The sequence below is a fragment of the Culex quinquefasciatus genome, chromosome 1 (genome assembly GCF_015732765.1).
Source record: "Culex quinquefasciatus strain JHB chromosome 1, VPISU_Cqui_1.0_pri_paternal, whole genome shotgun sequence".
Taxonomy (NCBI): Eukaryota; Metazoa; Arthropoda; class Insecta; order Diptera; family Culicidae; genus Culex; species Culex quinquefasciatus.
Window position 1 is genome coordinate 56,689,312 of NC_051861.1, and position 14,434 is coordinate 56,703,745.

A 14,434-nucleotide genomic window follows, 5' to 3' on the forward strand; every position below is an offset into this window, starting at 1 on the left:
ACTTTCCGTGATAAAAGCGAGGATCGTAGAACGACCCGTCCGGCGTGTCCTCGGGGATAAAGTTGACAAACTGGAGCTTCCCCTTTGACAGAATGGGGCATCCAACTCATCAGGACCACTGCGATGTTCCCTAGCGTACTCCAGCAGCCATTTGGCGGCCTCATTCTGCTGCAACTTTTTAATTGATCAGGACTAACGACTCCACCACGGTGTAATCCTTCTCCTTAATGTTGTGGAACTCTTTCTCCTTGTAGTAGGGAGCCTTGGTGTACGACCGACAATCCATCGCTCGCTCACCAAGAACCTTCGGATCGATCCGCAGCGAATCTTTCATGTAGTGCTCCGTAACTAAGCCAAATTCAAGAGCGGCTGCCTCGAACTTGTCGACAGCTCCTTCTTCTAGTTGCCCGGCAGGACACGATCGTCATGTTGAACAGCACCTTCAACAACTGCGGGTAGATTTGGGCAGCGTGTGGCAACTTCGCAGCTCTTGAACTCTTTTAGCAGCCCGTTGCTTAGCCACCCCAGCCTCTCGAGCCAGTCGTCCTAGGAGATGCGGCTGTTCGCCTTGAACGCGAGGTGTAGTGTAGATCGACGGTGGACACATAAATCTTGCAGATCGTCGTGTCGGAGACAAGCAAAAGTTCGCGGATCTTGAAGCGAGCGTGCCGGAGGCAAATCTCATTGTTTTGATCAGCTGGAATACCTCGATCATGAAGCTGATGTTATGCTTGACGATTTCGAAGAGGATCGACAGCTGCTGGAAATCAAACAGCAGTTCCGGGTGTTTTCGAGTATTCTTTGAATAACTTCTGGTTAACAACTCGTCAGACCGTCCAGCACCTGCAGACCTCCGTTAACCTTGGCCAAATATGCTATCATCAAGCTGGGATTCGACTAATGCTCCTTAAGGAAATCAACCGCGATGTGTTGACGATAAGATGGTTCAGCATCCTCGCGGTTTGCTCCTCCCGAAGAGCTCCAACTCCGTAAACATCTGCCAACACTCAGCACTCGGCTTAATCCGAACTCAATACATTTCTCCCGGCTAGAAGAAACTGGCACCCACGATCCTTCTGGACACTAGCGTGCCCAGGTCCTCAAGGAAGGTAGGGCAAAAATATTAGAGTTTTGAAAATTTCGTCGTTTATGGACACCCCCTGCCCAATTTTAGAACAAATTTCCGAGGATGGTGGGGCAACTGCCCCATGTTGCCCCACCCTGGGCACGCTAGTGCTTCTGGACCAAGGCGTCGAACAGCTACTCCGGGTTGCGACTGGGTCTCCCGCGTAACGACGGCCCAAACTCATGCATGACCCGAATCCGACGTTTAAGTCACCTTGGCTCCACGCTGAAATAAGAATAGAAAAATATTCAGATTCTGATTCCAGCTTCAGGATGATTCCCGGAACAGGAAACGTGATTATTTCTGGCCGCAGCGCTGTGGGCAAGCTGTACGTTTGGGACCTCATGGAAAAATTCCCTCGTCGAAACGCTTCTTCTCTTTTCACTTCCAGAATCCGGCATAAGCATAGGAATCGACATACCGCAGAAAAGTTGTCTTCCTGTGCGGCAAATTAAAGTCGGAATGTTACTACCAAACCTCACCACGAAATTCCTGCTGGGTTTCGATAGAAAGATAACCCGTCTCAAACAAATCTGGTTGGTTACTTCAGCGTCATTGGAATCGCCTTCAAAGTAATGACCGTCCTGCAGGTGCCCTTGACCAGCACGTTACGCATCATTAAGTAAAAATGTGTTCCTATACCAGCTCGTCCCAAAGCTACAAAATCACGGCCTTCCGCCCGACCAAGGCTTGTTCATAAACAGCACGCGGTCCGGAACTCTGCTTCCGGATCCGGTAACACCCCCTCGCCCCAGCTCAGTCGACGGTGCTGTCAACAATCGCTTTTACCTGCTTCCGGCGGTTGTTCAAGTGTCACCGTCCTGCCGGGTCCAACCCATCAAGTTCGTCGATCCGTTTGCCAGTTCGTCCATATTTTACCGGCCGGCCACTTCAAGAGGGACGGGATGGTTCAGGCGGGACGGCCGTTTTCGATAGAACCATCGTCCTGGCAACGCCCCGTACAAACTGCTCCTTGGTTTTCGGTTCCTCTTCGATGTCAACCCTGCGCACCAAGCCGCACCATTGCTGTAAAAGATAAATGAACGAAACCTAACTAAGAACTACTCTAAATATTTACAAGATTCGTTTTAGCAAACTTACCAGAACACCCTCTTTGAAAACGCTAAGTCCAGGAACGTCACATTTTAGATTTCGGCAAAGTCACCAAGCAAAATAAAGTTCGGTTAAGTGATCTCAACTTTGACAATGAAAATCAAAACAATCCCATCTCAAAATTGAGATCGCTGAACCGAACTTCATTTTGATTGAACGAACTTAAAAATTGAGTTCCCCCAGTAAGCGTGTGGCTTTTATGTTTTTTGACATTCTGTTTTGCATTTCTGTTCTGTTGGTTGAAACACATGGGCGTAGTCAAAATTGTGTTTCAAAACTTTTGCTGCTAGGGCTGGCGCTTTTAACCAAACTAGGGATGTCAGATGCACAGATTTGTACGAGGCCAGATTTTTTTAGTTGAATATAATTTTAAAAAAATATTCAAAAGATTAAGCTTTATTTCTTATTAGTGCCCAAATGCGCCAAATGCTTTAAATTTAGTTATTGCACGTATTCCCGAAAAGGACACGCGGCAAACCAGCCTCGAAACGACGCGCCGCACTTTCGGCAAATGCGCGCTGTCAAATCCCATACTGTGCGTTTTGTTTTTGTTGATCTACTTGTTCGAATTGCATGGCATTGTTGCCGGGTATGTTTTTTATTGCACTAAAAGTGCAGAAAATCGCTGGCAACAACGTCTATGGCACATTCTGAAATGCCGCGCGGCGTGTATCTTTGAAAGAAACGGACAATATATTGATATATATTTTAATTTTTGTCAATTCAAGTTCGGTCGAAGCCGAAGTGTAAACTCGTTCCTAATGTAAACATCAACTGACATGAGCAAGATATACTCTTTGTTTACACTTCGGCTTCGGCCCTTTTACATTATTTTGCTTTACTTTGTATCTGTAAGTTCGACAAATCTTGAATTTCCATATCTTGTTTTTGAGTCTTTCAAAATACCCCTGACTCAATGCGCTAAATACACTCAATAAGCTAAAATTGAAAAAAAAATGTTTCAGAACCTTATTAAAAAATCGCTAGAAATTTAAGTTCAAAAAAAAACTAGGTGCTTTTCACAAAATTTTAGATAAAAAACAGCTCAGTGAGTAAACTATTTTTCTCAAATTTTGAGAAAAGAACCTGGGTTTATTAAATTTTAAATTTCTAGATTTATTTTAAACAAAATTTAAAATTTTATATAAAAAAGGCCGATTGCCAGCCTTTAATTCGTATACCTTGATCAGGAACAGCCCAGTTAACTCAATCGGAATTCTGAAACGGAATTCAATTCGAATCGTTTACGTATTCCGTTTCAAACGCAACAACCGATACGTACACGGAATCGGTTGTTGCGTTTGAAAAACGGAATACGTAACAGATTCGAATAGAATTCCGTTTCCGAATTCCGATTGAGTTGACTGGGAGCTGGCTATTTGCCCATGCAGCAAAACTTGTTCGTCGATAATACTGTCACTGCAGTGGCACTGTTGACGAAAAGAAACAAAGCGAAAAGAAAGCGCTGACAAAAACAGAACATCTAAGGAGAAAAATCACAAAAATGCATGTGTTTCTATAGATTTCTTCAAAAAACATTAAAAAACATCAAAAGTAGTTTGAAATTGTGATCAGAAATTAAGCTGCCAGTGGCCCAACGACAAGCATCCCTGCTCCGATCAGCCGGTGTTTTTGGAGAGCCCAGAAGGCACTGGAGTTGCGGAATGTTCCAGGTTAATGGAATCGATCCGGCTGGATTTTTTACATTGCGGACATCTCCAGCTTTGTGCACTCGAGGAAGAATGTAGAGCGAAAATTAGCACAACCTCAAACTGTCCCCATTTGCCCCGGAAGAATCACCTCGAAGTTCAAATTGCACGCGCACAACGGGTTGAAGAAAAAAGTAGTTTGATGCTTCCGAGCGTATTCTGCGATGTCGACTTCCGGATGCCCGAGGTCGGTATGGCCAATTGCGTACGCGGCGTTGGTTGGCTGACCGGTGGAAGTCAGATGCTGATACTGAAGATTACGGCCGCTTCCGAAGGGTCCAGCTGATGGGAATACGTTTGCAGAAAATGAGTGGTTCCGCGTTGGAGTGGATGCGCTAAAAAGGTTGGATACTTTTAGGATCAAGATTAGGCAAAATAACAGTCAAAACTGTTTGAAAATTCTAAAAGCAGCAATCTATCCACCGGTGAACTTATTTTCACGTCTGACTTTCTCTTACCTGATGTTACACCTGGACACCGCTTCCAATTCGCTTATCGTTACAAACACAACTAAATTTGACACGAAATATTCTAATTTTAAAATCGAATCAATCTATGGATGTTTTTGAACGACCGCTTCCTAAAAACAACACACTTGAACTGTTTTATTTTGATTAGCTGTCACTTGGCAGTCGCAATGAAAATTTACATTTGTTTCAAATTTACATTGATTGTTATTTACATTCTTTCAAGATTTACATGTTTCAGATGTGTAAATAAATGGCAAAAACTGTTTCATTTACATTTGATTCATAGATTACATGCGATATATTTTTACATGATCGCCTTTTACATCTGATTTAACATTTTACATATGTTTTTATTTTTACATGTACCAAGTTTACATTTAAAACATAGTTTACATGACGTGGAAATTTACATATTTTTTTCTGTGTACGAGGTGTGAATGCTCTGTCAAATAGCCACTAATTAATTAGCTAATCAACAACAAATCAGCGCTAATTGATTAGCGAAAAAATAATCGATTGGGTGTGTCCTGCCCCTAGAATTTCTCCTTTCGCGTGAAAAAGGAGGTAAAACATTCATATAAACCTGTTAATAAATTGAATCCCCGATCCGAACCTCATACCTACTCAAGCTCAACTTTCTCCTCTTGCGCGTTTGCGCCCTGAATCGATTAACCCGGCGTTTCTCAGACGCATAACGTGGTCGAACTTGGCATTCCGGAAAAAAAACGCGCAGCTTACGCCCACATTAACTCAGTGCGGACGTTACGCATCGGCGGCCGTTACTGATCGTGTGGTCCGCCCTAGAACCGCCCTGGCGGACCGAGGGCGGGCCGTCTGGGCGGTTGAAATTTGACATTTGAAATTTTTCAATTTCGTCCGCCCTCCATCTGCCTTGGCGTGCCATGGGCGCATCGCCTGGGTGGTTCAAACTGATCGCTGAAATGTTTCAATATCGTTCGCCCCCAATCGCCGCGGCGAGCCAAAGGCTGATTGCCGTGGCGGTTTGCATCTGAAGGAATTTATTTCGAATTTGACATTTCAGTCAGTTTTCAACGAGCTTCGGTGGGTGTTGTTATTTAATCGGCGGCTGCTGATTTTCGTTGTTAAGTTTGTGTTGGGAGAAGTGTTGTGTTGTTTAGATTGTTTACTTATGTAAACAAACAGTTGAAAGTGCGTTTGAAATAGTGATTGAAGGTTGTTTTGCAAGAATCGTTATTGTTGGTGTAATTTATGTGACACCCTTATAAATATTGTTGGCAGATGTGCAATCATTTGGAATACTTAGAATTTGATATGTTTCATTGTTGTTATGATTTGATTTGTTCTTTTTTGTATGTTTGTATGGAAATTTGGTGTACATTTTGGTAAAAAGTATATCTTTCCCAGGGAAACCTCTTGAAGGGTATCGAGGTGGCATTTACAAAGCGGATTTTGTGCCAATGTTTACTCAATTAATGTTAATGTTTTTTGTGTGAATGCTAACACTCCAAAGGTTGCGGGTTCAGTGCCAGCAGTGGAGGCAATAAGTGGTGCAGCAGCGATTTTTGTCTTTCTTTTGTTTGACGTTTTTTAGGTGTGCATGATGCAGGACGTGGGTAGGAAGTAATTTCAATTATTTTCAATTATCAGTTCAGCGGCAACAATATTTAAAATTGTGTTTAATTTTTTTTACAGCTTCCTGGATCATTTATAAATGAACTGCTTATATGTATTTATCTATTCTTCATTTGATTTATTTGAATGTTTATGTCATTCCTATTCTTTGTCCTTTTTTCTACCATTCCTCCATACCATATATGATCAAATTTCATGGACTAACGACAGTTACTGAAATAGCAATGGAACCATCTGAAGAATTTTTCTTTAAAATATAATTATCTTTCTTCCAGCTTCCGGGAATCTTCTTCTATTTTAATGCCTACATTTATCTATTCACTAGATGATTTATTTAAATGTTTATATCCTTCCTTATCCTATTCCTTTTCTTTCAGCAATGGAACCATCTGGAGCATTTGTCTTTTTAATTATTGTCAGCTACGCTTCCGTCCTTCGCAAAATCTTGACGTGCAATGAAAAAAACAGCTCGGTCGGCAACACTGCTTGCTGCGATCGACTCACCAACGCGACACCCCTCGTCGCCGCCTGCGACGACGCAAGGAACGATCGAGAAGGTGGGAATTGGCGCGCAAAGGAAGCGCGCGCAAACGAGCAGAAGGAGGAGAGAAAGAGAGAGAGAGAAAAGTGGAGATTTTTCACTCCAGTTCGCAACGCGTGCTTATGTAAATAGTGATCAGAAATATAAAGTTTTTGTTAGGAAAAGTGAATTCCGCAAAGTGTTTTTGATCACCCGGAGAAAATCCCTAATACAGTCCACCCGAAGATCTAGTTGGGAGATTTGGCCCCAACATTTAGCCCTTACGAGCCGGATAGACCGTGCCTATCGGTAAGTCCGTCGGAATCGGAGAATTCCGGAGTGTCGCGAGGAGTGAAGTGTCCGGAAGTCGCTTATCCCGGAGGGCGTTTCACGTGGCCCAGACAGCGTGAAAGTGACGCGGTTGTGTGGAGGTTCCAGCAACGCGCAAACAGTGCACCGGAAGAGGTCGGATTGGCCGCCGGTAGTGCGAAGTGTGGACAGTGGTCGCGATTGGCCACCGAAGCAGAACATTGCGTGGACGGTAGCGTTGCTACTCGAGCAGAAAAGTGCGTGGAAGGTGGTCCGAAAACCACTGGAGCAAAAAGTGAAAAGTGTTCGGTGAAAAGAGCGTGGGCCGCCATCTTGAAAACGCCAGCAAGAGAGTGTTCGGCGAGAAGAGAGTGTGCGCCGCCATCTTGGAACCCGAAAAAGTGAAGTGAGCTGCATCCCGGCGGATGTGGCGTAGTTTCCTGGGGTTGAACACCGAGCCGAAAGTAGAACCGGAAGAAGGCGAGGAATCTGAGCAAGAAGCCAGTGTTCAGAAGAAACCGGAACCGGAAGACCGTAAGCCCGTGGTGGTTCAACTTCCGCTGACTCCGAAGCAACGGCACACGGAGAGCAAGCGGAAAATGGCGGACGAAGCAGTGCAGGCGTTGCTGAACAGGCGCGGACATGTGAAGGGCAAGTTGACGCGGGTCAGGACTGTCCTCGGCCAGCCTGGAATCCCAGCAGCGCGGATCGTAGTCTGCAAGGCGAACGCTGAAAAGTACTACGGTGAGTACAACAGCCTTAACAACAATATTATGGACGCAAGGTTGTCGGAAGAGCAGAGGACCGAGAACGCCGAACGGTTCTTGGACTTCGAGCAGCTCTACGACGAGGTGCTGGAGAAGATCGTTGAGCTCACAGCACCACCGAATCGTGCCCAAGCAGTCGTCCCTGCCGGACAGGCTGGTCAGCAGGTGATTGTTCAGCAGACGCCTTTGCGTGCACCGATTCCAACGTTTGACGGCCAGTACGAGAACTGGCCGAAGTTCAAGTCGATGTTCCTGGAGCTGATGAAGAACTCGCCAGACTCGGACGCCATCAAGCTGCACTATTTGGACAAGTCTCTGGTGGGTGCAGCGACGGGCATGATCGACACGAAGACGCTTCAGGACAACAACTATGCGCACGCGTGGGAGATCCTCGAGGACCGGTACGAGAACCGACGCCTGATCATCGACATCCACATCAACGGGATCTTGCAGCTAAAAAGGATGGCGAAGAAGTCGTCAAAGGAGCTGCGAGAGCTGTACGAGGAGTGTTCGAGACACGTTGAAAACTTACGGTACCACAAGCAGGAGTTGCTGGGTGTATCGGAGTTGTTCGTCGTCAACATTCTGTCGTCTTGCTTGGATCGTGAGACACGCGAGCAGTGGGAAGCTACCGTCAAGAAGGGTGAACTCCCGAAGTATGCGCAGACGATCGAATTCTTGAAGCAGCGGTGCGCCATCCTGGAACGGTGCGAGTTAGCTGCCCCTGCGTCGTATGCGGTCCGGTCGGCAGTTCCCAAGGCGGTGCAGTCCTCGAAGACATCGGCGAAGATCACCTCGGCAGCCGCGACATCCAACGAGGCCGAGTGCGATCTGTGTGACGGGTCTCACGCGAACTACAAGTGTGGCTCGTTTCGCGGCATGAGTGTTGCGGAGAGATGGTCGAAGGTACGTGACGCAAGGCTGTGCTACAACTGCTTGCGCAAGGGTCACCGAGTTGGACAGTGTCCGTCGGATCGATCCTGTAAGTGCGGTGAGAAGCACCACAGCTTGTTGCACCAGGAGAAGAACCAGCAGCAAACCAAGCCGAAACCAGAAGCGGCTCCGGTATCAGCGAAGGCGCCGTCAGCAGTGTCATCCGCCAGCGTGAAGGCTGGTCCCAGCGACACGGGTGCGCCGGAAGTGAACGACTACGAGCAGCAGGCAACCTCGTTCTTCAGCAGCGGAGCGCTGAAGTCACCGCAGCAGGTTCTGCTGCAGACAGCGATCATCAACGTGGCGGACAAGGCCGGCAGGTTCCATCCGTGTCGAACGTTGTTGGATTCCGGTTCCCAGGCGTACATTTTGTCGGAGGCGATGGCACGAACCCTCGGTCTAACCTTCGAAAAGTGCAACGTGACGGTCGTTGGAGCCAACGCAGTGAAGACGCAAGCAAAGAAGGAGTCAACCTTACCTTCTCGTCGAGGTACTGTGAGTTCCAAGACAACATCTCGTGCCTGATTTCGGACAAGCCAACGGGACGGATCCCGTCGGCAAGAATCGAGACAGCTGCTTGGCACATCCCGAATGACGTGTTCCTGGCAGACCCGAAGTTCAGCGAGCCGCACGAGATTGACCTGGTCATGGCGTCGAACTACGTGTGGGACTTGCTGCGAACGGATCGAGTGAAACTGGCGAACGGCACCGTGACTCTGCGTGAAACCGATCTGGGCTGGATCGTGACCGGCGTGTACGACCCGTTCCAGCAGCTGAGTTGCCAAGTCGTCCACTCGAACATCACGTTGAAGGATCAGCTGAACAACGCCATCGAGAAGTTCTGGCTGGTTGAAGAACTAGCAGACAAGCAACTGCAAACCAACGAAGAGCAAGAAGTGGAAGAGCACTTTCGCGGCACCCATGGCCGTGACGAAAGTGGCCGCTTCGTCGTCCAGTTGCCGTTCAAGGACGAGGTTCTTGAGCTGGGCGACAACCGAGTCCAGGCGTTGAGGAGATTCAACCTGCTGGAGCGCCGTCTGTCGCGCAACCCGGAACTCCGAGAGCAGTACACGGCGTTCGTCGAGGAGTACGAGGCGCTGGGTCACTGCAAGGAGATTTATGAGCATCAAGATTCACCAGGAGTGCGTAAGTACTACCTGCCGCACCACGCTGTGCTCAAACCGTCCAGTTCGTCCACGAAGCTGCGGGTGGTTTTCGACGCCAGCGCCAAGGCCGGCAAGTACTCCCTGAACGATGTGTTGAAGGTGGGACCGACCGTCCAGAATGACCTGTTCTCCATCGTTCTGCGGTTCCGTCGCCATCCGGTCGCATTCACCGCCGACGTGGTGAAGATGTATCGGCAGGTGCGTGTGCATCCGAGCGATACGCCGTACCAGCGAATCTTCTGGAGGAAGGACCCGAACGAGCGCTTGCGAGTGCTTGAGCTGAACACCGTGACCTACGGAACGGCGAGCGCCCCGTTCCTCGCAATGCGGTGTCTGGTGGAGCAGGCGGAGTCGGCGAAAGGCCGGTTCCCAGCAGCCGCCAAGATCGTGATCGAGGACATGTATGTCGACGACATGCTGTCCGGAGCCAGCAACGAGAAGGAAGCAGTGAAACTTGTGCTGGAAGTGAAGAAGATCCTGGAAGAGGGAGGTTTCCCAGTGAAAAGTGGTGCTCTAACTCAGAGCAAGTGTTGAAGTGTGTTCCTGAAGAAGATCGGGAGAAGCCGAAACCGATCGAAGAGTACAGTGCGAACGAAGCCATCAAGGCTCTGGGTGTCCTGTGGGACCCACGCGAGGATGAGTTTCGTTTTGTGAACTGTTTGGAAGAGTGCGACGACAAACCAGTCTCGAAGGCGAAAGTGTTTTCGGACATCCTGAAAGTGTTTGACCCACTGGGCTTCGTAGCCCCAGTCATCGTGCTGGCCAAAGTGTTTATGCAGAAGTTGTGGGCCAGCAAGATGGACTGGGCTACCGAACTAAACGAAGAGCTTCTGTGTGAGTGGTTCGAGATTCGAGAGTCTCTAACAGCGCTGAACGACATTCGTGTGCCACGATGCGTCGTGGTGCCCAACACGGTTCTGCACGAGCTGCACGGGTTCGCTGACGCGTCAACCGTTGCCTACGGAGCCAACATCTACCTGCGCTGCATCCGCGGGAATGGGTCGGCCGAGGCCAACCTGTTGTGCGCGAAATCCCGAGTTGCTCCGCTAAAGAAGCTGTCCGTGCCGAACCTGGAGCTGTGTGCAGCGCTGTTGCTTGCGCGGCTCGTCGTGAAGGTCATCGAAACGCTGGATCTGAAGCTGTCCGCTATCGAGCTGTATTCGGACAGCCAGATTGTGCTCGCATGGCTGAAGAAGGATCCGAATCTTCTGGAGACCTTCGTGCGTAACCGCGTCATCCAGATCTTCAACCTCACAGGTAAGTTCCGATGGAATTACGTGAGGTCAGCCGACAATCCGGCAGACATCGTCTCTCGAGGGATGAGTCCCAAACTCTTGAGTCGGTGTCCGAAGTGGTGGAAGAGTCTTCTACCGCTGACGAGCGCTGCCTACGTTCCTGAAGAACCCCCCGAACTCGAGGACGACGAGCTGCCAGGGCTGGTAGCCATCGTCTACAAAGTCACCGTCGTCGAGGAGATGCCGGTGTTTAAACGGTTCGGCGAGTTCCGGAAACTCCAGCGCGTGATCTGCTATGTGCGCAGATTCGTCCAGAACTGCAGGAGCAAGAAGTCTGGACAACCAAGGACGACGTGCGCCTACGTGACAGTTCCTGAAACGAGAGCGGCGTTAAAGTCCATCATCTGGTCGATTCAAATGGCAGCCTTACCAGATGAGTTTTACCTAGCGAAGACCGAACAAACATCCAGCCAGCTCGCGAGCCTGGCACCAATCGTCGACGAGGACGGTCTGCTGAGAGTCGGCGGACGTCTGGAACATTCGAGCCTCCCGTACGAGGCTAAGCATCCCGTGATCCTGCCCCGTCATCACGTGACTACGTTGCTGGTCCGAGCGCTGCATGTAGAGAACCTGCATGTCGGCTCCTCCGGACTCCTGGCCATCGTTCGACAGCAGTACTGGCCGCTGAAGGCGCGCAACGTAGTTCGCGACATGACTCGCAAGTGCCTGCAGTGCTTCAAGGCCAACCCACGCAGGATTGAACAGTTCATGGGACAGCTTCCAGCGGAACGAGTGAACGTTGCAGCCCTCTTCGAGTACACCGGCGTGGACTACGCTGGACCTGTGACGGTGAAACAAGGCAAGTACAGACCTAAACTTACCAAAGCCTACATCGCCGTGTTCGTCTGTCTGGTCACCAAGAACATCCACCTGGAATTGGTGTCAGACTTGACAACCGAGGCCTTCTTGGCCGCCCTGGATCGCTTCGTCAACCGACGAGGCATGGTGCGCAAGATCTTCTCCGACAACGCGACGAATTTCGTCGGGGCGTCACGATCTTTGCGCGAAATGCACGAGCTCTTCAAGCAGGACCTTCTGAAGCGTGGAATCCAGGATTTGCTCGTGCCCAAGGCAATCGAGTGGAGCTTCATCCCGCCCAGGGCTCCCAACTTCGGCGGATTGTGGGAGGCGGGCGTGAAGAGCGTCAAGACACACCTGAAACAAACGCTGCAGAATGCGGTGCTTACCTTCGAAGAATTTGCTACCATCTTGACGCACGTTGAAGCGGTCTTGAACTCTCGGCCGCTCTTCAGCTTGTCGGACAGCCCCGGAGATCCCCTTCCGATAACTCCGGCGCATCTTCAACTCGGCAGGCCGCTGCGTCCTGTCGCCAAGCCCTCCCGTAGCGGTGTCGCGGACAACCGTCTGAACCGCTGGGAGTACCTGGACAAGCTTCGTGAGGACTTCTGGGGCCGCTGGTCCAGAGAGTACCTGACAAGTCTGCAGAACCGTGCGAAGTGGACCAAGAAATCGCACAATCTGCAGCCCGGAATGCTGGTCCTCCTCGTCGAGGACAACCTTCCGTCGCAGACCTGGAAGGTCGGCATCATCGTCGAGACTTACCCCGGAATGGACGCGCTGGTGCGTGTCGTGGACGTGAAAACCGGTTCTGGAGCAGTCTTCAAGCGGTCGGTATCCAAACTGGCACCCTTGCCGACCGTGGACAACGACCGGCTTCTGGAGCGCTTCGGTGCTTCAGATTAGCTGGAATGCAGCCGCGGGGGAGAATGTCAGCTACGCTTCCGTCCTTCGCAAAATCTTGACGTGCAATAAAAAAAACAGCTCGGTCGGCAACACTGCTTGATGCGATCGACTCACCAACGCGACACCCCTCGTCGCCGCCTGCGACGACGCAAGGAACGATCGAGAAGGTGGGAATTGGCGCGCAACGGAAGCGCGCGCAAACGAGCAGAAGGAGGAGAGAAAGAGAGAGAGAGAAGTGGAGATTTTTCACTCCAGTTCGCAACGCGTTTGAGTACAGACGTGCTTATGTAAATAGTGATCAGAAATATAAAGTTTTTGTTAGGAAAAGTGAATTCCGCAAAGTGTTTTTGATCACCCGGAGAAAATCCCTAATACAGTCCACCCGAAGATCTAGTTGGGAGATTTGGCCCCAACAATTATAGTTGTTTGTTTTGCAGCTTCCCGGAATCATCTTTAAAATTACTGCTTATTTGTATTTATCTTTTCACTGTAAGATTTATTTTTATATTCATATCTGAGCAATTCCACGTCAAATAGGGAATCGGTTGTACCCGACCCTCTCCGATCTCAATGAAACTTTGTAGACATGTTATCCTAGGCATATATAAGCCATTTTTGTGTATATGGAGCCAGTTACACTCGATAATGACATTTGAGAAGAGCGTAAGTGTTTTAAATATTTTTGTATTTCGTAATTTAAATATTTCTGTATCTCGAAGCCGTTGCATCGTATCAAAATGTGGTCAAAGACAAACTTGTAGGAAATTTGACGGGCTTTCCGAAAAATACACTGAAAGAAAAAAGCACTCCACTTTTATGAGATTTTTTGATTTTTAAGTTTAATAGTCATTGATTTTTAAGTTTAAAAGGCCCACGATTCTTTTTCGTTCAAATTTTTTGTGAAAATAGCCTAAGATGTTACAAAAAGACTCACGAAAAATGCAGGATGGAGCAATTCACCTAAAAAATTACAAAAATCATTTACTGAAACTGTTTTTATGAAAAGTGCTCTAAACGTCAAAATTTTCAAAAACCGAACTCAAGAGTCGATTCTCCAGACAATTTTACATAAAAGTCTCCATATTGACCATGGTCCTAAGTCCAACCCTTGTGAAGTTACAGCGGTTTTAAAATAAAATGTTGAAAAATAGGTTTTTGATGGTTTTTGGCAATTTCTACATGACAGACTTGATTTTTCAGTCTCGAAAATATTTTTACCGGAAAGCTTGTCCAATTTCCCATAAGTTTGTCTTCGACCACATTTCAATTGGATGTATGGGCTTACAGATATAAGCTAATTACATTGCTCATAACTGAAAACATAATATTTTTTCAGTGTACACTCAAACCCCGATGGTTTGACACCAACTGTTGTCAAACGAACGGGGTCACTTTTTAGTTTGACACCCCTTTTACACGGAGTTCACACATACTACCAACCGTTTGTTTTGATAGTGTACGTGAGCGCCGTGTAAAAGTGACACTTCGTCACTTTTTAGTTTGACTTTGACCAACCAACGGGGTACAAACTAAAAAAGTGTCAAACGAAAAAGTGACCAACCACCGGGGGTTGAGTGTAGTATAGTAACCTGGATAGTTAATTAGCTTATATCTGTAAGCCCATACATCCAATTGAAATGTGGTCAAAGACAAACTTATGGGAAATTTGACGAGCTTTCCGGTAAAAATATTTACGAGACTGAAAAAA

The 14,434-nt window shown here is 48.2% G+C and overlaps 1 protein-coding gene and 1 long non-coding RNA gene across 2 annotated transcripts; both read left to right on the top strand.

Annotated features, from left to right (window-relative positions):
• Window positions 1-3,696: 3,696 nt before the first annotated feature.
• On the top strand, window positions 3,697-6,742 carry LOC119765082. Its single transcript, XR_005276489.1, has 2 exons — window positions 3,697-4,291; window positions 6,410-6,742. It is a non-coding gene; the product is annotated as an uncharacterized LOC119765082 (long non-coding RNA).
• A 544-nt stretch (window positions 6,743-7,286) lies between these two features.
• On the top strand, window positions 7,287-12,726 carry LOC119769689. Its single transcript, XM_038263074.1, has 3 exons — window positions 7,287-9,056; window positions 9,098-10,232; window positions 10,277-12,726. The coding sequence occupies exons 1-3, from the start codon at window positions 7,287-7,289 to the stop codon at window positions 12,724-12,726; spliced, it is 5,355 nt and encodes a 1,784-aa protein (XP_038119002.1).
• The last annotated feature ends 1,708 nt before the right edge of the window (window positions 12,727-14,434 follow it).

What these genes read in the sequence shown, in the direction of transcription:
- LOC119769689 (XM_038263074.1), top strand. Translation starts at nt 7,287, where the DNA reads ATGTGGCGTAGTTTCCTGGGGTTGAACACCGAGCCGAAAGTAGAACCG. An exon ending in TACCTTCTCGTCGAGGTACT is followed by an intron (nt 9,057 to 9,097) that starts GTGAGTTCCAAG and finishes ATTTCGGACAAG; the next exon opens with CCAACGGGACGGATCCCGTC. An exon ending in GGGAGGTTTCCCAGTGAAAA is followed by an intron (nt 10,233 to 10,276) that starts GTGGTGCTCTAA and finishes GTGTTCCTGAAG; the next exon opens with AAGATCGGGAGAAGCCGAAA.